General features: G+C 43.5%; 2 protein-coding genes across 2 annotated transcripts in view; one reads left to right on the top strand and one right to left on the bottom strand.

Annotated features, from left to right (window-relative positions):
• DOCK2 (dedicator of cytokinesis 2) overlaps window positions 1-23,476 on the top strand; it is a 415,239-nt gene that overhangs the window by 197,959 nt on the left and 193,804 nt on the right. The window lies entirely within an intron of this gene.
• Window positions 3,195-21,739, bottom strand: INSYN2B (inhibitory synaptic factor family member 2B). The gene is made up of 3 exons (XM_039235716.1): window positions 20,394-21,739; window positions 19,204-19,278; window positions 3,195-3,825 (listed from the first exon to the last, which is right to left on the bottom strand). Exons 1-3 carry the CDS (start codon window positions 21,737-21,739, stop codon window positions 3,639-3,641), a joined length of 1,608 nt encoding a protein of 535 aa, XP_039091647.1. The 3' UTR covers window positions 3,195-3,638.

The following is a 23,476-nucleotide window of genomic DNA, read 5'->3' on the forward strand; positions in this document are numbered from 1 at the left end:
AAAAAAAAAAAAAAAAAAGGAGTCAGAGGCTTCCAAAGGTCAACTTTCCTGAAGTCATCTAGCAGAAAGAAAGTGGCAGAATAATATCAAACCCAAGAGTTCTGACTTTAGGCCCAAGAGTCCTCCCACCTTAAATTGGGAAAGAAGCTGGCTTTAGATGGCTCATGGACAATGCAGGAAAAAAAAAATAGAATCACATGATGGGAAAGTTGTTTTCTTTTCAGTTCTCTCTCAAACATTCTGATTAGCCAAGTAGAAAATGTGTTTGGTATTAAAGTGGCTTTAGCATGTGTTAAATATTTGCTAATCTCCCTTTTTAACAAAGCTGGTCTCAGGCTTAACAGCTTTAACACTCAAAAATCTTAGTAAGAATTTTATAAAATTATTTTGATTTCATCTATTTTTGGAACATATTGGTTTCCTTATGGTGGTAATATAAAGTTGCTTTTTAAGGAATAAAATTATAGAAAAAAACATTTTAAGTGGAATAAATTATAGTTCAGGTGTATGAACACAATAATGATTAAAAAAATTATGAAAATGTATCCATCTAGATGAAGTTAGAAAGTATTCCATTGATTTAAACTTCCTCCTTCATTCTCAGGACATGTGGGGCTTCATGTGATCACAGGGTCACTAAATTGTAAATGTGTTCGTTGTTTATCTGTGTTCCTGGAACACAATTAGAAGTGATTATAATGAAAACTATCCCTGTCATTAGGACCATTGAGGGATCCTTCTTAAGTTTAAATTTATAATACAAATCAACCCAAGCTAGTAATGGAGTCTTAAAACCTAAGAAAAATACGTAAGTTTATTGCAAAAGATAATATCCCATTGAAAACAGTTTAGAAATTTACAAAACCTTACGTTGGTACATAGTCTTTAAGAAGGTGCTCTATAGATGAGCTGGCATGAAGTTCCAAGTATAGTGAGTACCTAATTTTTTAACTACAGAGAGAAAGCAGCTACACAAACTTATGCAACTTAAGTTGGTATGAGTCTTTTTCCCTTCATTTTTATAAAAGTAATTTTTGCCAAATTAAATCTCTCCATAAAACCATATAACCTCAAGTACAGCATTTCTGTAGAATAGCATGGTAGATGTTACATCATATTTTACAAAGAAGTGATTTCACAAGATAGATGAGTATAGAGGTTTGGCATATGTATCTGTGTTTGAAACATGGAGATGACCATGTTTTGTGTAGCAGGAAGTTGTTTACTGAATCCATTTCCCTCCCAACTATTTTAAATGTTCAATATTCAGAAGAGACCTTTTCGGTTTCAGGCTGGTGGCCTGAACAGTGCTATGTTGTGCTTTGGTATAGAATGATTAGAGCCTTATTTGTCTTTTTGTTTTTGTTTTTGTTTCTCAGACTGTCAATATTTTTCAACCCCAATTTCATTTAATTCAGTTGAGGCTTTATCTCAGGCACCTCACTCAATATAAGTGTATGACAAGGTGAGATTCATTATGCAAGAGTTGGATTATCCTTATGTGTGTGTTATCTCAGACACCTCTTCATCGTTCCAGGGTAACTTTGGCAAATGATCCAACTCAACTCTGGGTTGTTCTGCTCATTTTGATGTTGGAATGTGCACAGAGCTTACAAAGTAGGTAGAGTAGGTGTGTACATCTCCATTCAAGAGTGGACAAATAGGCCCTGAAAATTTAAGCAATTTGTCAAAGGTTAGTGTTATAGACTGTTCTGTTGCCTGGGTCTCTTAATTCTGGGAACATGATTATTTTCATTCCAGCATTCTACCCAAGAATATAAATTAATTTGAAAATTAGTGTAAGCAAAGCAAATTAAGATGGAAGCTCCACTATGAGATAAAATTATGTAAGAGATCCCAAGTTATTTTGTCTTATTGGATTATCCACTGTGCTGTTCTTTTCCACTGTTGGGGCCAATTGAGAGTTGATTGTGTGGATACAGAAAGATCTGTGGCTTTTAGCCAGTGGTAGCATATCTTATTGAAATGTGACTTCTTAAGTATGACAAGTGTATTTATCTTAATTCCAACTTAGTGTTATGTATTCCGGTCTCATTTTGTGGGTTTAAACATTACACTAGAAACAGAATGAGAACATCTTGAATGACATTCCAAGACTTAAATAGTGCAATCCGAGACTCTTTGCCAAATTTCCCTCTCACTCTCACTGAAATAGCTCCATGCACTGCAGCACAGTGACAGGGAAAGGTGAAGCTGTTGGAGTGGTTTGTTCAGTGAGTCTCAATTTGCAGTGGGATACGTACATCCCACGTGCACTCTGCAAAGACTCTAACTCAGAGACCTGATCTTCAGCAAAGGGGATTATAAAATGCCTTCTTCATTGAATGCATCTTGAGCTTTAGGATCCCTTTTCTAAGCAACATCAATGCAACCACAGGCTGCTAGAGAATTTAATGCAAAGGAATGCGAGCCTTTCCAACCTACCCCTTATCCCGAAGAGTATGTAGCAATTAATTATATTATTTTAGTAGTTTGTTCAGCCATGCAAGTTTGACTGGACCCACATGTATGAGGGTCTTGCCAAAAGAATGAGTCAGACTTCAAAAGAATTCAGACTTTGGGAAGGAAAGGTCTTTAATCCTAAAATGGAAAAAATATATCCTCATCCCCAGTCTTGCTGCTTCTTCAATCAGGTGACCATCACCTGGTGATCACAAAGGGAAATTGTGTAGATTAATATACTTTGGAACCTATCTACAAGGCTCTTGCTGGGATGAATGAACAAGAATCAGAGTTGTGTTTTTATCTTAGTCTTATGTTACTGGTGACGTGAAATGGACAGACAGGCTGCTGGATCTCATGGTCTTAAATATTGCAGGGACAGTAACTGTGGAACCTTGAAGTTCAAGCCCAAACCAGGTCCCACCCATTTGCCAGAAGGTCTCAGGCCCCAAGCTGAGAATCACGATGGTTTAAGGCAGACCCTGCAGCAGCTATAACTGCAGGAAAGCCGTACCAAGTTCCTTATATCCTGCCACAACCTCACTCTGCCAAAGACTGTAAAGCTCGCATAGCATGAGATGACACATCCTTGATTTGGGATCTAGGGGCTAATTAAAAATAAAAATTACCCAACCCACCAAGTGATCTTGCAATTTTATGCCCTACCTGCTTCTGTTGTGCTTATGTTTGCCGGTATCTTAGAAAACTGCCAGTTTATGTTTCTAGGTGTTTTTTTTTTTTTCCTGGAGTATCTGCTTATAACACTCTTCCATCTTCCTGTTGTGCACAACATTTGTTTTTTCTTTTGAGATGATGAACTCAGTATGGGAAGGAAGTGTTTAGCATCATGGAGGTCTTGGAAGATGTGATGCATTTTTGCCCACGGTAGGAACTGAGGCTCTCAAACAAGGATGTGAACTGGTCAGGTGTGACAGGGAACTAGGCAAGTGATCACTCTAGGACCCATGAAGTCCTCAGCAAGTGTCACTCATTCAGGTGAGATTAGTGGTCAGGTGTCCAGCAGCAGCTAAACCAGCCCCGAGTCTTTCCCATTTTGCAAGTGGAATGGCTCACCACCTGGGGCCTGTGCTAAGAAGTAGAGAAGGCCTGAGGGCAGTGGTTTCCCCACTTTGGGGAGGTACTTGAAGAGGGCGAAAGGAATGGACCCAACAAGCTCAGATCCACCAGAAGCATTTCTTCTTCACTTTCTTGGTTTTCCTCCTTAAGTCCTGTTTCTCAGGGACTGGAGGCTCTGCCGGGGACTTTGGCGGGGGAGATGCCTCCTCAACTGGTTCCGCTTCCTCCAGACTCTGTAGAACTTCGTGGAACCTGCCTTCCTGCTGTCGAAAATCGTATTCTACACTGAAAAACACAGAGGAGAAGGAAGGAAAGTAAATTCAAATCAATACATATTGATTTAGCATCACCAAGTATCTAACTGACATGGAAGAGCATAGGCTTTGAGATCAAGTCCCAGATGCTTAGATATCTGCTGATCTTGGAAAAATTGTGCCACCCCTCTCGACTCTAGCTCCTCATTGGTTGAACTGGAACCTGTAATGCTTTCCTTTTGGGGATGTTCTTAAGTCTAAATGAGACATGTAATATGGCAGCCTTATAGTAGTGTTCAGTAAATATTGCTACAATCTCTTTCTCATATTTATTTAATGCTCCTAATTGCTAACTCTTTTTACACATTTTGCATGAAAACTCCTCACTATAAAAGATTTCAATAATACAAGAGAATATACAAAAGAACTGACTCAGTTTCCTCATCAATAAAATGGACACAATAATAGCAACTATCTCAAAGGCTTTCTTGGGAATATGCATATTAACCAAGTGAGAGAATACAAAGGAAGTATTTAGAGTGGTATCTGGCATGTAGTAAGGCTTCCATATTTGGTACTTCTGTTACTGTTATTATCATCATCATTATCACTGTTACCACTAATACATTATGTCTTGCTCTTTGCCTTGCTTCTCAACTTAACAATGTGTCTTGGAGAGCTTTCCATCTACTCACCATGTAGTATTCCTCAGTGTAAACATATTTAAATGATTTCCTTTACTGGGCATTTCCTAATCTTCATTTTTTTTCTTTGCTATTTTATTTGTGTTTTGGAGTTGTTAATGCACAGACTCCATTATCTTATCTGTACACAGGTCTGTGAGCTCAACATGATGCATTTAGGGACCAAGGTTCCCAGAGGCTGAGAGAGTCAGAGGCCTGGGAGTACAAAAGCTCTGGCTTGTTCATAGTGGGTACTCACACCTCCTTTGCCCTTGATGGCTTGAGAATCAGGCCTGCAGGTGTGTTAGGGTTTGTCAGCTTGACTCATAACTCAGGCTCAGTTTTCCCAGAAGCTAGAAAGGCAGACCAGAAAGGATGAACCCTGTAGATGTCCCTGGAGGCTGTGCATGCGCTCCCTCCGCCCTTAATTGTCCACTTTCCTCCCTCAGAGATTTACTTACGGAGGAGTTTCCAGTGTCGAGATGCTTATAAGAAGGCTCTTAAGCTCTGAGCTGTGTTTTTACCTGGTTTCATTGTAGAGGCCTCAGATGGCCCAAGATGAGTAACAGTGTAGGAGTGTGGAAAGTGGAGGGAATGCAGAGTCATGGAAACAGTGCATTCTCCTTGCTTAGCATGAAGAGAAATGGAATATTTTATATAAAAGATGAAAGAACCCACATTGGTTTGTGATGTGACACGACTGTCCAAAGCTTTTCTACTAGCAAGGGATGAAAAAGAGCTGTCATTAAAGGGATACTTGTCCTAGCCTACTATCCCCATATCACCTCTTAGAGACCCAGGATCAGAGTAAGTGCTATTGGAAAGACAAATCATGATTGTCATGCATTACTAATGAAGTCCCCAAATGGGCATTCTGAGATGGAAGAAACTAAAGAGTCAAAAGAGCCAGATGGCATGTTTTGTAGCCAGACGGATGGGGTGTCAGTGCCCAGGGAGTATTGCGAAGGTGTTTCTGATTATTTTGTTTCTGTAGTTTTGATAAGATTCACCCAGATTTTCTTCTCCTTGGTGTCATCCTTTCTTTTTCCATTCCTCCCTGGTCTCTTCTATAGAATATACTCCTGGCTGGGTGACCTACATCATGGCTGTGTTTTTAAAGGAAAGCTCCACAACTGATTAGCTGTGAGATCTTGCAGAAGTCATTTCTTATTTTTAAGCAGCAGTGTCCTCATCTGCAAAATGAACATGGTAGCTACTGATAGGATTTCAGTGAAGTTCAAAGGATATAATGCATATACAAAACTCAGTTCAGAGCAAGGCATCAAGTTTTCAGCCAGTCATTCAACAAATGGTTACTGAGTATCACCCATGTGCCAGGCCCTGTTCTAGGTGTTAGGGAAGGGATGGTAGACAAACATTATTTCTGGACTCCTGGTGCTGGTAGTCCAGTGGCTCTGTGTCCTCAGTAAATGGTAGCCAACATCAAGAGCTATTAGGGGCATTTTAGTCAAAGCTCAGGATTTGCTAGGTCAGTGACCAGAGGCATCCACAGACTCAGACAGTGAGGCTTTGCTTCCAGGATGCAGTATCAGCATTGTACTCCTCTTTGTCTCTGGGCCCGGGGTGAATTTTTGTCTGTATTACCTGCACCTCACTCTCCCCTGTGGAAACTTAAAGAGATGGATTTGGAGGCTGGGGAAGAGTTGTTCAGCAACCTCTGCACTGCTTCAAGGAAAGCATTTATTTTATTTATTTTTTTTTTAATTATTTTTTTTTATGTTTTATTTATTTCTAGGAGAGAGAGAGAGAGACAGCATGAGCAGGGGAGGGTCAGAGAGAGAGGGAGTCACAGACTGAAACAGGCTCCAGGCTCTGAGCTGGCAGTCAGCACAGAGCCCGACGCGGGGCTCGAACCCACGAACCGCGAGATCATGACCCAAGCGAAAGTCGGATGCTTAACCGACTAAGCCACCCAGGTGCCCCCAAGGAAAGCATTTAAAACTAAGTTGCAAACTCCGATTCTTACCCCCTCTAGCACTAGTTCACAGGTAGGGAACATCCACATTCACAGTTCTCCTACCTCCTGAAATATTCCTATCCTTCCCTCCAAGGCACAAAAATGACCTTAATCTTAGAGCAGGAGATAGAGCCCCAAAAAGTGGGTGCCCCCTGCTCATTCCAGGAATTTCTTGTGATTTCTGGTATAGGATATTCCATCCATCTATCTGGTCAGCTAGCCAGCCAGCCAGTCAACCATCCATTTATCCAACCAATCATCCATGTGTCTATCCATCCATTCCCATCCATCCATCCTACCTACCAGCCAGCCAGCCAACCAGCCAACCAGCTGGCCAGCCAGCTTATCCTGCTCTGGGCCTGACACTGTGCTCAGTTGCAGGGGTAATAGTAAGAAAGACAGATGTGGTTACTGCTCTAGTGGATCTTACATCCCAGTATGTGAGGTAGATGGTTAAACTAACAGTTGCTTTACAAATATGCTTTGCATTTATCTCCCTACTTTCCAACTGTTCATCCATATATCTCTACCAAATGATGTGAAAAAATACACATAAACTGGCCTCCTTCCTCTCCTCATATGTAACATTTCTCTGACTTCATAATTCAAACACACAAATGACAACAACAAAACCACCCGAGTTTGCCAACACTCACAGTAGTGTCCTAATACCAATTAGAAAACATAATGCTCTGGGTGACTCCAGAATGTATATAGAACTGGCATGCCTGGGGAAAGAAGAGCCAGGAGACAATGTAAACTCTGTCTCTTCATCACAATTTAAACTTCAGTACAATATCAAGAAGAGAACAGGGGCTCTCAAGTAGAACACTCCCGGATTTGAACTGAGGCTATACCACTTACTGTCTGGGTGACCTTGGGCAAGTTGCTACTCTTTCTGAGACTCAATTTGAAAGAGGAGATTATAAAGCTACCTCACGGAGTAGTTGTGTAGATGGAACAAAATAACCGATGAAATGTCCTCATGCAGGATATGGTCTCTGCCCACTCCACTCTTCAATAAGTTCTTTGGTCTTCCTACCTTAGGGACTGAATACCTTACTTCCTCACTCACACCTTTAGCTCTTCACTAATTGTACACCTTGTCAGTAACATCATTCTTCACTCCTCCCCTCTGTATACAGTCAGGGAAGAACACACTCTTTATGTTTCTATGGAAACACCACAGGGTTCCATTATAATCATTAGGGCTTAGGGAGCTCCCTACCCCCTGGCTGCAACAGTCCCCACTGGTCTTGACAATTTAAAGGGGATTGGAAGTGACTTTCTTTTCAAGGCCAGGCAAATAGCAGAGTCTAGGGAAGCATGTATGCTTTGGAAAGAAATTGATTAATGTTTTTTTAGGCCAAGGCAATTTATTAACATAAAGGAAAATTGTCACTTTTCTTCTTATTCATCCATCTGACAAACTGCTGTTTAGTTTGGAGGGGAGGAGAGGGAGTATATTTTGTTTTGGTAGCAGCTGCCTGGTAAATAGGCAGGGGCAGTGCCCTCTCTCATCTGTTTTCATTTTAAGGCTGAGTAGAGAAGAGGAAATACCCCTTAACTTCCTTCTTAACCAATCCACACCAAATTAGCAACTTGAAAAGGGGAATAAGCTGCCTACTTGGTAAGAATTCAAGTAAACTCTTAGCAGAGTGTTCTTATAGATTGGTATCAACATAGAACACCAGTAACTTCTCCAACCTCACCGCTTCTTCCCTTCCTCTCCCTACCCTGCCACTCTTACCATTATCTGCCACTCATATTCCACATGGAGGAGAGAAATGTTGAGTGCTTAGCTTATGCTAAGCTGTGAGCTCTGGCTCACAGTTTGGGCCAAATGGTGGTCAAGAAATTATTACAGTATGGGATTCAGGACTGGAGCCATTGAGATAGTCCAGAGCACTCAAGGTCTGTGAGGTTAGTCCTCTGAAGACCCAAGGAACACCTAACACCTGGTTCAGGGGTGTGGGCACTGAGGAGTTCACTGGGGAGCCTTAGGGCCCTTTCCACCCAAGATGACTGTGCATGGCACCACACTGCATTTAGACAGTGAGCTGTGTGTAAAGGTTTTCCTCTTGAGGGCACCTCAGTAATCTAGCTGACAGATCAATGCTTCAGCTATCATGCTAGGTGAAAAGTAGAAGGATTTTTTTTAGGTAATTGGAAGCAGTGAGAAGCCTAAGTCATGGCTTGTCTAGAAGAAGAACTAGTTAGAAGCAAAAAGAAGAAAAATACATAAATATATAAGCAAACAGTAGAGCTGGTTTCTGGATGCAGTATCTTGGCTGGGCAAACTAAAGTTGGATGAGCCTAAAGAAGATAAAAGTTTATATGGAAACAAACAGTAGAAACCTCTTACTTTTATACAGCACTTTCAAACTGTAAACATTTCAGAACTATGTTTTTATTTTACCCTTACAATAGCCCAGGAAGATGGGAATATTGTTATTCACATTTAGCTGAGATAGGGTGTGGCAAAGGGAAGTCACATCATGGGTTATGATCAGAATATAAGCCTGGTGTCCTGATTCCTAGTCCTTTGTTTTTCTCAAAAAGGGATCAAATGTTAGCCTGGGGCTTGTCTGTTACTGGGGGTCTTATTCTAAGAAGAGAGAATGAAAGGATCTGCACCACATTAGGTGAGGACATATGGTATTTAAGTGAATAATAATAACCATAATGAGAAGAAGTAGAAGGCAGGGAGGAGAAGGAAGTGGAGGGAGAGGAGGGGGGTAGAAAGTGAAGAACTAGTAGTAATCCATATTGTGGACACTATACTACAAGTTCAGTAATTCTTACATGTCTCTCATGTATTTCTCATAGCCCCGTGAGATAGATATTAACTTCACCGTACAAGCAAGGAAACTGAGGCAAGGAGAGGCTAAATATGCTGCCAAGAGCATGCACTGGTAAGTGATAGAGTCAGGATTTGAACCTCCTTTGTCCAGCTCCAAAGCTTGTGTACTAAGGTATTTTGCACTGAAAGAACATAGTAGTCTTTATCTGTGTGAGATCCTAGTTGCCCAGTGTGTATGGGGGTAGTGGTGGTGAGGTGTGGAGACCCAGGCCTTGTAATGACCTCTCAGCTGCCTGTGGCACCAGACCTAACCTGGGGCTGGGCTGTATGGAGGGCATTTTATGACCCAGTTGGCCAACACCTTGTAATGGTGCTTTTTTTTTTTTTTAATTTGAGAGAGAAAGAACAAGTCAGGGACAGGGATATAGAGAGAAAGGAGATAGAGAATCTTAAGCAGGCTCCCCTTCTAGTGCAGAGCCTGACACAGGGCTCAATTCCACAATTTGTGACCTGAGCTGAAGTCTTCCTCAATTCATGACCTGAGCTGAAGTCTAGAGTTGGATGCTGAACTGACTGAGCCACCCATGTACTCCGTAATAGTGTTTCTAGACTGCAGAGTAGCTCTGCCCATGATGCTGCATTCCCAGAAAAGATGGGAAACCCCTTAGGAGGTAGCTTGCTCAAGGTAATATAGGGGCTCAGCAATCTTGGGTCTACTGTAGGCTGCCGAGGTCTGCGGTGGGCTTTTTGCACTTCCTTCTCAGCAGGTGAGCCTTGCTCTTTTATAAAGAGAAATGGTGATAAGCCACTACCATAAACCATAAACTCCAGGCAAGCTGGCTGAGAAATTAATGATCCACAGCATCTCCCTGAGGATAAAACATCTTCCAAACCCCTCTCCACCTCTTCGTCATCTCTGTGCATCAGAGAGCTTCTGTGGCCCCTCTTCCCATAGAACCCAAGTGCATCACAGATTTATTGACCTGTGCAACTTCTTTTTTAAGGAATTAGCCATAAGAATCAATGGAATCAGTGAAGATATTTTGGTTCCTATCCACTTGGCTAAATCACACCACTTTGGAAAGTGTCTCTGGGGAAGAATCACAGTCTGAGAGAGTAGACGCTTTAGTTCGTTTTCTCCCTCCCAAACCCCTCCCCACACCGTGCCCCAGCATAGAAGGGATTTTGTTCCTCAAACTTTCTTCTAATGACTAGTTTGCTCATTATTTATAGGGTAATTTCAAGCTTCACAACTTGCATCCACGTTAAGTTGGCAAGTGCACCCCTTCTCCTGGGGCATCTGTCTGCTGATGAGTCCTCAGAGAATTGCTGGTGCTCTTCTTGGTATATAAATAAGCAGAGCCAAGCTGTAGAAGTCTTCACCACTGATCACTGTCTATGAAAGAAATCTGTGCTCTGCATTCTGTGGCTCTGTGTCAAGAAGTCCTTCACGTAGGCCTTCAGAAGGGGCAGGTCTTCTCAGAGAACTTTAACATATAGTAACCAATTATGTAAGGTCGAAAGGTAAGAGGGGCAGGAAAATCTCCTGAACACAGGATCGGTTGGAGCTCTGGCTCCATTGAATCTTGGACAAGTCTTCATGTAATGCCTCTGAGTCTTCGTTTCCTCATCTGCTAAGTGGCAATATCCATACCCTCATTTTAGGGTTGTTGGGGGTCCAAAATGAGATGATACATGTCCAGTGTTTAGCAAAGCACCTGGCACTGTGCCTGGTTCAACAAATGGTAATGATTGTTACATTAACTTGACAGAGAAATAAAGATTGGGTCATTCTGTGGTCAACTGTGGCCTCTGCGCCAGCAGCCATCCATTTGTTATTCCTGTGAAATTCTCAACTGATTGATTTTATATTTATGGCATGTTTCAGCCTCTTTAGCTATTAATGCATTAAAACAGGGCTTATTTTTATTTCAGATAAATTGCCGATGCTATAAATCCTACTTTCTCCTTGCATTCTACAGAGAAGAAAGGGATAAGGCTACTGAGAGAAACAGAGGCTAGAGGCAAATGTCTTAGGGATCAACCTGGTGGAGCTCAGAGAAATTTCCACCTGTACCCCAAACTCTATGCCTGTTTCTTAAAGACATAGCTTGAGCCATGTTTTGGGCAGTTGTTTGGGGGAAGCTGGATGGTATTGCTGTGATGTTTCCATTCCATCATTTGCAATAAGTGCTTCTCAGTCTGTACTCAACTGTAGTGAGGGCTGCAAGTGCATCTGTGCTTACTAGAAAGGACATTTATGCTGGGGAATTTATAATTTTTCATTGAGGACTTCACTGCTGTCCAGAGGGAGGATTGTGGCTGGATGGCACAGAAAGCTCTCACAGTTCACCCAGCTCCACACTGGAAGAACATCAGAGGCAGACAAAGGGAAAAATACTAAATAATTTGAGTGGAAAGTTGGTTACTAAACCCACAGGCCTAGGTGCATACCACATTTCTAGTAAAGTAAGGCATTTTTCTCTGGTAGGTAGATAGCTCTAAGTGGCAAGCCAAGGCCTCATGGCCAGAAAGCTTCGCCACAGAAGGAAATGCCAGGAAGACGCTCAGCACCACTGAGTGCATGACCCTAGGTGGCTCACGTAGTTCTCCAGAGCCTCTTTCCTTGGTAAGGTGCAGGCCTGGCCTGGCTTCTCCTGCAGGGCACACAGCTGTGAGACTTTGGCCTGTGTTCCAGAGAGGCTCCTCCAGATGAGCTCTGAATATCAAAACTGCAAGAGAGAAACACTGGGAATGAGGAAGCTGGTTGCCAGGTATAGAAGGAAGTGCTTGCTGCGATCTCCTTTTGAATTTCCTTAACATCTCTGTCTGGTTCAGAAGGAGCTGTAACAGTGGAGGAATCAATAATGGTGAAAATGCAGCCTGTCGTCTGTGGAGCTTGAGGAAATGGTGGTGGAGGCTTTTGGCATTCAATGTCATGCATCTTACCTGGTTCACGAGCATGGGGTGACTCCATCCCTCTCCTAAAGAGGAGGTGGTGGTGCTGGGCAGCACTTTGCACACCCACCCTACCTAGAGTTTGGGATTGCTCTTCCAGGACTCACCAGAGGATAGTTCCTAGCATTTGGGCTCTTGGCTTGGGGGCAGAATTAGACTTTAATTGGTCTTAGCCTTAACTGGAGGAGGAAGGTGGCAGTGATTGCCATTTCATTCCCGATCTCAGATGAGGCCTAAGGAGCTGGGAGATGTAGCAGGAAGGAGTGACTACAAATAAATCTCCGAAGTAATGCATAAGGCAAGCCTGGACCTCAAAGTGAACTGACAGAGACTAATTTTCCTTTTTCAGTGGGAACAGGAGGCCCAAAAATGTTCCCCTTACTCTATGAGTAAGCCCCCTGACATCCTCTTCCTTTCCCGTTGCATCCACCCTCACTTCACCCCCTAGTTAGGTCTGTATATAACCACCTAAACCTATAATTGGAAAGGTAAGTCATCTTTCCAATGATGCTTTTAAGACCAAAACTACTTACTGGGCTCTTTTATTAGCAATAATTTTCTATTCAAGGACATGTAGGCTGTTTGTCACAAAGTGTCTAGTAAATCAATTGCCACCCTCTCTTTTCAAGACCCTGATTTTATCTAACTGAATGACTCTCAAGCTATATTGGGATCAGACCTTCCCAGGAAGCTTGCTGTAACTGCAGACTCCCATCCTCCACCCCATCCCTCTTCTGCAGGTTTGGGGGTGAAGACCAGCAACCAGCATTCACATGTACCCAGGAGTCTGCCATACAGGTGGTCCATGATCACCCTTTGAGGACACAGTCAAAGGTCTGCATCTTCAAAACAAGCCCTCATGATGCACTTAGCTGAGGAGAACTCAGCCATGTAACACTCTGCTGACACTCCTCAAATAGGTCTGACTCCGAAGGTGACATGCTGTGGAATCTAGGCAGCAGTTCCTAGAACAGCATCCCAATCTTGTCATCACTAGCTTCAGAGTAAATATGAGCCTGCCTCACTCACTGGTTCCCAATTGTCTAATCTGAGTACTGTGCAAATACCTGAGCCTCAGTTACTTCATCTACAAAATGAGAGCATTTTTATCTCTCTCACATGGTTGTGAGGATTACAAATGAGAACAAAAAAACTTGTATTTATAATGACAAGTAATAATAGAAACTCTCTTATTTCTATCCCCTGATCTTCTTCCCAGCGGATCCCTGACCTCAGCTAGCTGTCATAGTTGTAAAACTCATCAAAAAAAAAAAAAAAAAAAAAAAAGTCAAATAAACTGACCTCCAGTTAGATGTGAGTAGTTTGTGAATCATAAGGGTTTAATCTGGTTGTATTATTATTGCTGCTGAAGCAAATCACCACACATGTAGTGGTTACAAACAACACCAACAGTACTCTCAGACTTCCGGAGATCAGAAGTCCCCAGAACTGTAAGTCATGGTGTCAGCAGAGCTCTGTTCCTTCTGAAGGCTCTGTGAGAGGTCTGTCCCTTGCTTTTTCCACCTTTCAGAGGCTGTCCACATTCTCTGCTTGTCATTACCTCTCTTCACCCTCTGCTTCCTTTGTCATATCTTCTCTGACTCTGTATCTCCTGTTTCCTTCTTCCTTTTATAGGGATCTTTATGATTAAATTGGGCCCACCTGGCCAATCCAGGACACTCATCTCATCCCAAGATCCTTAATCACATCTGCAAAGTCCATTTTGCCACGTGAGGTAACATATTGACAGGGTCCAGGAATTAGAATGTGGATCTTGCGGGGTCATTATTCTGCTCACCACATTGGGTTTTGATATTTTACCAAGAGAGACCACAGATCTCTAATGTCTTAGTCTCCTCGAGATTATTGGGGCAGGTCAGATACCAGAGAAGGGAGATATTGAAGCATGGAGGGAGATTTGTGGTTTGCCACAAATCAAACTTTGCCTTTTTTTTTTTTTTTTTTTTTTACCACAGCCAGTACAGAAGTACTGGGCAGTGATATCGGATGGCCATGATGAACGAGGCTCTCAATGTCCTGTGAAATTGCAACAAGCTCTCTGAGTCATCAAAGGAAGATTTGATTAGGTTCCATCTTGTTGAGAGCATGTAGCATTCCAGGTATTTGAAAATTGACAACCTCGGTACTACATTCAGTTGTATGACTCAGTTCAAAAATATCTACTGAGGACCTGCTGCCTAGAAGCCTTCCTTCCCTAATAAGAACAATTCATTACTTAACCAAGGGTAGGGCCACACACAAATGTTAATAATGGCACTGCTTTTGGGCAATCTAAATAACTATCTCAAATGCACCACTGCTTTTTATCCTTGCCCCAGTCAATACAGCCATTCCCTTTTTTGACAAGTATCTACTGAACACCAACTCTGAATTAGACACCGGCTGACAACTTTGAGATATTAGCCATTTACTGAAGGAAAGAAACTCATCAACACTACATCACAATGCAGTAGGATAAATGGCACAGCAGGGGGACATGCATGCCATGGGGCCCTCCACAGAAAGGAATGTAAGGTTATCCAGAGGAACAACGTGAGGAAATTCCCAGACAAAGCAGGCCGGAAAAGGCATTCCAGGAAATGAAGAGACTTACGCAAAGGCACCAACTTGTGATAGAATACACAATATTTGAGGCTAGCCTGGTCCCCTGTAGTTGGGGAGAAATAGGAGACCCAGCAGGTGAGATGGTTAGTATCACATTCAAAGGGCCTTGAAAAATTAGCTAAATGCAACAGCAGGAACCAGGACAAGATTGTCTAGCAGGGGAGTGACATATTAAGATTTTACTTTTTGGGTAATTTAGCAATCTATGTGGAGGATTACTTGGGATGGAGCAAAAGGGACCAATGGCAAAAAGACAAGGTAGCATTCAAGTGACAAATGATGAGAGTCTTGACCAGAGTCAGAGGGGCTGAAGCTAAAGGGGATGGATTTAGCAAGGAGAGCTCGTCGCCCATTTGATGTGTGTTGTGAGGGAGAAGAGTGAGGCAGTGGGGACTATAGTTTATGAAGCCATGGTCAATGGTGTTGAGCAAAAGAAATAATAGGAAGAAAATGAATTTTGTAGGAGAACATAAAGAGTGCATTTGATAAATGGTGAATTTGACGTGGTTTTGAGATACTAATGTGGAAATATCCATAGGTAAACCCACAGAGAGACAGAGAGTGAGACAGAGAGACAACAAGCTCATGGAAAGGGAGGGAAAGGGAGGGTCACGGAAATAAACTTCGGACCCACGAGTGCAGTGAAAGCCATGCAGAGAGGCTAAGGATGAGTAGAGGAGGCAGGAGGCAGCCATCCAGGTAGTCTCCCACCCAAACAGCAGGTCCCCTGCTGTTCTCTGCTCTCCAGCACCTTTCAAGCCCTACGTGGCCAACCTCTCCCTTTAGCCATTTCAAATGGTAAGTGTGTAGCCTGAACTCTGTTTCCATATCCTAAGCAACACCCTGAGGTGGGAGGAGAGAATTTTTTTCTGAGGAAGACTTTCTGTTCTTTTCCTTAAAACATCTGAGACATTTTACAACTTGAACCAAGCAGCTATTTTTCCTGGGATCTACATACAGAAAATAAATGCATCATCATTGGTGTAGCCAAAGACCTCCAAAGAGGCACTGTGATTGTTTTTAGAGTGGCTGTGGTCGTGAAGATGAAGTGCTAGAAAAGCGGAGAGCAAGTGAGGGATGGAAGAGGGATGTGGCATGGAGGGACCCCAGGCCCTTGAGAAGAGGAAAAGGAGCTTATCCCTTAGGACAGCGTTTCCCAAACTTCATCCTTCATGCACCACCTTCAAGGGCTTTGTGAAACTCCCTGCACCATCTGCACAATTATTTACTTAAGTTTCTTTTCCTCTCGAAATCAATTCACTTCTTAAACTTGAACATTTACACAAGTAATATCACTTCTGAAAATGGAGACCTGTATCACTTACAATGAATATATAGGGGGACTAGTTTTCAAAGTTAAAAACTTAAGTAAAAAATATAAAGCGATTACCTTCTGGCTGGATGCTGTTGCTTGTCTTTGGCTATGAACCTGAGAGCTGCTCTCTCTTGGCAAAGACGTGTGATAAGCAAGCATTAGAAAGGCTCTGAAGATATTCTAGTTACCAAATTCAACCCCCCACCCCAGATAATCAGAAGGATTGAAATAAATTTGAAAAAAGGACAACCTTCTCACCAGGTAGTTCAGTGTTATCTAATGTTGGTATCGCAGGTGGCATTCACCCAATCCTTTGAGTAACTTGTCCTGGGATTAATACTGAGGAGAGGTGAGGAGAGTGACTGTGGACTAAACAGCCTCGAACCAGCTTGAGGCATCTAGGGGCAATTCCCACACTCTTGCGTTGGTACCAATGGCAGTCACATTTCCAAAGAGTCCATTCTGCCTGCTGTAGAGAAGCCCCTGAGAGCTATGCATGGAATCTGTAAGCACTGGTGTTAGTGCTGTACACCTTGGTAAGAAGGGTCTGCCAGAATTATCCATGGTAAGAAGGCCAAGGAGACGTGCGGTGGAGGCACCCAGAAGGCCCTTAGAGCAGGGAAAATGAGTGGGATAGAACTGGTGACCTCACATGTCTTGATAGAAGCAAGCAGCACAGCCATAGCCTTTGGCTGATGGAGTCACTTGGAAAATCTTATGTGTTGCTAACTTAGCAGCAGCATCTCCATAGAAGATGACCCAGCAGGCAACCCAGCAGGCGCCCACGTGCCTTAGGTACATCCATCATCAGGGAGGGAGACTGCAGCTTAACAAGGCCCAAGGATGCATATTTCACATCACTTATTCATTACTTTGTAAGATTTGACTTTCCAGGACACAACACAAGGTTTGAAGTCATTTGAAATGTTAACAAAAAATTGACAACTCTCATCTTCCCACTGTTACTCTGACAGAGATGTTGTTCTGATCTTTTTGCTTTCATCAAATTAATTGCCCATTCCTTCGCGATAGCCTAGATACAAGATTGTGGATAGTGTCTGGGAGAGCGGTCTGCTTTTGAATGGTAATAAGGGATGGATGCATGTACTGGCTGTTGTTGAAAAACTGGAAAGGGATGTGTGTATGATGATTTGCTAACCCACTCAGGGGTGTAACTTAATTTAGAATGTTTGCTTGGGATGTTTGAAGTGAGTACTAAAAAAATGCAAACATTCTCAGACTTGTTGGAAGGTCATAGTTTAGCCAAATATTGCCACTTTCAATTAAGCATAAGATATCAGAATGTCAGAACTGAAAGGGACCATAGGGACCATCTAATTAAAGGCCCTCATTTTTCAGATGAGGAAACCCAGAGGCCAGAAATGCTTTGCCCAAGGCCAGGCTATGCAACTCACAGTAGATTAGGAAATAACCACTTGTCCTTTTCACTTACAGAGCTAAATAAAAAGTCATATTAAGATAGTAGAAAATACATCATCTGCTGCTGGGGGAAAAAAAGAGATTATCCAATATTTAAATGGAGGTTAGTTAAAAATAATTCTTGTTTATGATGAATAGTTTTTTATCCTTCCTAAATGTCTAGACATTTGATAATTTTTTTGTTTGTTTATTTATTTTGAGAGAGAGAGAACAAATTGGGGAAGGGCAGAGAGAGAGAGAGAAGGAGGGAGAGAGAGAATCCCAAGCACTGACAGCACAGAGCAAGAAGTGAGGCTCGAACTCACAAACTGTAAGATCATAACCTGAGCCAAAATCAAGAGAGGGAAGCTTAACAAATGAGCCGTCCAGGCGCCCCTAGACATTTGATAATTCTTGTCCTAGTGATTAGAAAATTTGCTTAAGAAAGGATATGTAAAGTACACTTAAAAATGCCCAAGGCCCTGTCTAGGTGTAGGGGCCTCCTGACTTCCTGTTCCACTACCCCTTGTTAGGACGAAGTCTCAGAATTCTGTTATAGAGAATTAGAGATTTTAAAAAGCCACTGGCAACACAATGGGCTTCAATTTGCTCAGGCTCTCTCTGCCTTTCTCCTCTGAGATAGAAAAGTAATAGAGAGAGAGCAAAACTGTATAGTTTAGTCAAACAAAATTAGATGCCATCAACTGAAATGACTGCATTTGACCACTTTTCTACTGTGCCACCAAAAGTGGACTTCCAGTTAAGGGGGTATTGATCTTTCTAGCAATAACAGTCATAAGCCCTTGAATTTGTACAGAAGTTTGCAGTTACAAAAGCCTTGCACATATCTGATCTTACTTCCTCCTCACAGCAACGCTTAATAGGGATCATTGTTCCCACTCCATAGATGAGGCAACTGAGCCCCAGGTAATTTAGCACCCGTCAAACTTGGCGATTTTGACTTCAAGTTTAGTGTACTTACCACTATATGATTTTCCCCATCGACCACTTTCAAAAATATACTTTATTGCAGCAACCTTATCCTCTGCCAGAGGGAAATGATGTACTTAGTAATGAACACAAAGTGCTTAGCTCGATTCTTGACACATAGTGCATGCTTGGCAGGTGACTGCTACTGTTGAGGAAGAGGCAGAGTGTAGAATAATTGAGGTGATAGGGCTTGTCATCAGAAAGATCTGGATTTGCGTCCTGAGTCTGACCCCTTCTGTTCTCTGAAAATGTTTAATGCAAGCTGGGTCAAATAGCTTAACTTCCCTGAGGACATTAACAATGCCTCACAAGGTGCAATTGTGAAATGAGATACAAATATGCATGCAGAGCTGAGTGCGGTGCCTATACCCAGTGTGTACTGAATGTAGGGTGCTTCAAAGGATTTGCTCATAGACCTTTTTGTAAGGAAGCAGAGCAATGTTTGCCTTGGAACCAGATGTTAACATTTTCTAATTAAACACTTTGGTTTTTTTTTCAAAATTCTCAGGCATTCCAAGGCCTCCTGTCTTTGCCTCTCACTTGACTTTCCGCATCTAAGAGAGTTTACAAGGGTGTTTGTTCTGTGGCCCCCACAGCTTCTGTGTTCTACAGAGCAGGCTGCGGTTGTGGCCAGGTACCTGTATATGATGCACGCCGTGTTCTGGCAGGTCCTGCAGTTGTTGAGATCTTGGCCAGTCCGATAAAAGTTGCGCCTGCAAGACAGAGCATTTTCTGGATAAATCTGTAGGCAGAAGCCCCGCGGCATGCACACATTCTAGATACTGGTTTCCTACAGCATAGCATTGCCCCTCTCTTTGGTAAAAGCAACGTTCTGGAGTTGCATGACAAATAAAGAAACAAGAAACCCAGGATACTAGGACCTCACGTTTCTAGAAGGCATGATAAATGTTTAAGCCCTTTCATATCTGAGGTTTTCCTCATGCTGACAACAAGCCCAAGAGAATAGTCAGTTACTCTTACCCCCACGCGATAGGTAGGGAAACGGTTTGTAAATGAGTAGAAGGGGTGAGATTATTAAAACTTCTGACCATGTCGTTCAGTGCATCTCTATCACCGCACTGCTTCTCTCTTATAAGGCAATGTTGGTTCTGATTCATATCAGCAAATGCCAGTTAATTACTTCTCTCTTCTATCCTTTTGCTGATTAGCTTTGGCCATTCCTTCAACTCAGTCTTTAGGGGGAACTTTTTCGAAGGACAAGCATTCCACACCTAAACAAACGACTGCCTCCCCCCTTCCCAGACTGGTGCTGAGTCACCCAGGAAAGTATTTTGTGACTTCTTTCCTCTTTGCAGAATTGTGATCTCGTTTCAGGTTCTGCTTAGCAGATCAGTAATGGACTGGCCAGATCCATTAAAGTGGGTAGTGGAAGGGAAGGTCAATAGTACCCTCAAGTCCCTTGAAACAAACACACAAATAACTAAAATACTGTGCAAATACAGCAACTTGCTAAGAGGATGGAGTGGGGGTACCTGTGTGCTAGCATTTTCTCCCATCATTAACTGGCCCCCTCTCTTTATAAAAATAAATTTTGACCCTGTTGTTTCATTGCCCCCCTTTCTCCAGTCTGTTGGTATCGGGGGGCAAAACACAAATAGCGATGGAAATCCACCAAAGCCTAGAAATGAATGAAACCCATCTGCAACAAAGAGAGGCCACCGGTTATGATTTGGGGAAAACGTATGGCCTCAAAAGACTTTTGGAGACATTTTATTAATGGAAACCAATGCTCTCTCTCTGCCCCTGTCTTGGCAAATGACTTAACCCAGTAGTTTTCAATATAAAAAAAAAAAAAAATTCACCTTACCCTTCTGTGAGAGCTCGAGCTTTCTCCAAGTCTTGAATTACATTCAGAAGGACTTTAATCTTCTCTTGGTTCGAGTGAAGAGATTCCTCCACGGACTGCAGCCTGCCTTGGAGATCACAGAGCTCTCCCCGTGCCAGGTGAATTGGATTAATCCCACCAGTCTGTCTGCTGCTGTGAAGTGTGGTCTCCCTCCTCGGAAGAGGAGATGGGAGGTGACTGTTTCCTGAACAGTTTTGAAAGTCCAGGGTGTCCGACTGGGTGGGGTTCTTTGCCATCTGCTCCTGACACACGGGGACAGATTTTGACACACTGTTTATTTTGGGTGACAGCAGATCCTGGTGATTCTTACTCAATGAAGAGCAGTCTGAAGCCCCTCCCGGATGGGCAGGCTGGCTGTGGGAGCCTGGTGAGGGGGAGCGATGAGTCCGTGGAGGTGAGGGAACACATGTTTCCTTCGACCGAGATGACAATGGTCCAAGGTCTTTGTCATCAGAGTTGTCTTTGGGCAAAAGCAGTTCAGGATTAAGTTTCCCTATGCCTGGCATGTGGCTGGCATCGCTGGTGGCATTTAAGCAGGAAGGGGACCTTTCTGAATCTGATAGTGGTACTGTTCTGCCATCACCTGGACACATGTCAACCAAAGGATGTATGGAGTTGCTTATATCACCTGACCTGTCTGAGCTGAAAGTGGACTTCCTAGCTGCCCAGGTAGGACTGTGGTAAATATCATCGGGGACCTGAATGGCAGCAGTTGCTTTCTCTGAGGCCCTCCAAGCCCCTGCTTCCAAGCATATGCTAATAGGCCCATTGCTTTGCACCTTGGACATTCTAGGAGGAAATGGATGAGACACTTTGACCCTTCGAGGCCCATCCTCAAGATGCTGAGCCAGTCTTAAGTAGGCAAGGTCAGAGGACACAATGTCCTGTTCAGAGAGGTTGCCGTTGAGCTGGATGGCACTTTGGGATGCTGTAGGCATTTCTACCAGGGACTTGCTGGCTGTGAGTCTCTTCCTTTTGAAAACTGGGAAGTGCTTCCTGAGACTGGGGGAGGTTTGGATCGCAATGTTCCGAAAGCCCCCTGCCTTCTGGGATCTGGGGAAGGAGAGTGAGTAAGTGGGGAGGTGATGGTGCCTGGAGGCTTGAGTCTTGCCCATCGCTGCTGGGTCCTCAGAAGTCTGGACGTCAGCCTCAGCTAGGCCAGGTGGAGTCTTACTGGTCCCATCTTCCTTGAATCGAACCTGTTGAGATTTGCTCCTGCGGTGGTGAGGTTGCTTCACAAAATCCACTGACTCTAGGCTGTTACGCTTTAGAAGCACAGGCCGCACTTTCATATTTTGCTGGGCCATTGAGCCTCAGTTGAGAGGATTGGGACCATACACTTCTCTGGGGCACATTTCCTTAGGTCTTTGGAGCAGCATCTGATGATGGCATCTCAGACATGGAGATCTGCCAGCCAGGATGAAGTGGTCCTCTCCTCCGTGTATGGGAAGCTCTGTTGGCCATTCCCAGACAGTAGATTCCACTTGAGAGCTAGCTGTAATGCTCCCCCTGCAGTTAAAATACTATTTCATTGTGGTGATAATTGCCACTTAGATAAACAATGAGTTAGGCTAATCATTAAACATCTGATCTACCAAGAGAGCTGGTGGGCTGTTTATCAAGAGAGGCTGGCAGGCGGTTCTGATCCTCGAGGAAGCTTGCTGTCTTGAACAAAAAGACAACAAAAGTACCATTTAGGGGATAGCGCCAGACTCCCAGGGTGTGAATTCCAAAAGAAACCTGCTACGTCTGGAACATACAGCTTCCTTTCCTGGAGCATCAGTTGCCACTGTAAAACTACAGGAAACTTAAACACATCTTCTTTCCACAGCGTGTAAGCAGACAGGGAAATCAGTGACCTGGGGGTTGGCTTTTTTGATGATACATGATGCCCCTAAGGGAACATTCCCATTTGTGTCAATCACAAGTTCCTCCTGTGAGGCCATTGTTTTCTTTCATGCTGTTTCCCGTTTCGTCACAAAACTCAGTGCTGTGTGACCAGGACAGGATTGAGGCATCCGAGGGCATTCAGAGGGCAGAATCCCTGTTGGAGTGTCTTGGCTGAAGTTCACATGCAGGCAAAGTGAGCCATGTCTGCAGCCTCTGGGAATTTGAGCGAGAAATGAGCTCACTGGGCCCTGGGGGTGGGGGTCTGAGGCCTGGCAGTCCTGCCAGCAAGTAAGGAGCGTCTGAAAGGGCAGAGAGAACAGTTGTAACTCAGAATGAAGTTCAGACCTGGGTTTCTCTCCAAATACCAGCACCCTGGCTTTCGAGTGCTTTCAGTGGGTGCTCTAGGAGCAAGTCAGCGGCACTGCCCCTCTTTCCAGCCCCCTGGTGGGGCACCCACCTGGTGGCCACGAGGCCTGGGAACACAACGCCTGCCTGCCTGGACCATTTCCTCCTCCCATCCACTCCCAGGCACCACTCAGCCAGCTCCTCTTCAGCTTTGCAGTCCCAGCTTACGTGACACTTCCTCTGGGAGTGTTTCCAAGGACTCCTCCCTCATACACAGCTTCAGCGCTAGACCACAGCAGGACCCCTGTGATACCTTCTCAGCACATCCTTCATCATACAAACTACAGTGGTCCTGAAATAATCATTTGTGTTTGCATTTATTTAGGTGTGTCTTCCCCACTAACCTGTAGGCTCCAGGATGGCAGGGAATGGAGCCTTTTTTTTTAACTGCTTGGGTATTTCCAGCCTGCTTCTAGGCTCACTTTGGGTGTATAGTGAGCATTTGTTGAAAGAGTGAATGGCTGAAAAAAGGGTCCCCTGGAAGAAAAGGAGGCCTGGGCGTAGTGCGGAGGTCCTAGGGCCTCCTGCCTGTGCAACGGGGTGCTGAGTTCCCTCCGCTTTGTAACATTTACTTAAGGACAAGATTTTCCCCTAATGTCTTCATTTTTCGTTTGCTTCCCAGGAGATAAATGTGCATAAAATTATCCTTGGAAGGTATGCTTTGTAGTAAAAATAGTTACCATTTATTGAACACTTACTTTTACCATACTGAGGGCTTTGCATGCATTAATCATGAGAGCTCGCATTTA

Source organism: Hyaena hyaena, unplaced genomic scaffold, assembly GCF_003009895.1.
Source record: "Hyaena hyaena isolate Hyena2069 unplaced genomic scaffold, ASM300989v1 scaffold_102, whole genome shotgun sequence".
Classification (NCBI taxonomy): domain Eukaryota; kingdom Metazoa; phylum Chordata; class Mammalia; order Carnivora; family Hyaenidae; genus Hyaena; species Hyaena hyaena.

Bases quoted from the DNA above. Each gene is read 5' to 3' on its own strand.
- INSYN2B (XM_039235716.1), bottom strand. From the start codon at position 21,739: ATGGCCCAGCAAAATATGAAAGTGCGGCCTGTGCTTCTAAAGCGTAAC. The intron at 19,279-20,393 runs GTAAGGTGAATT...TCTGTCTTGCAG, and splicing joins GCTCGAGCTCTCACAGAAGG to GCGCAACTTTTATCGGACTG. The intron at 3,826-19,203 runs GTACCTGGCCAC...TGTGTTTTTCAG, and splicing joins ACGGCGTGCATCATATACAG to TGTAGAATACGATTTTCGAC.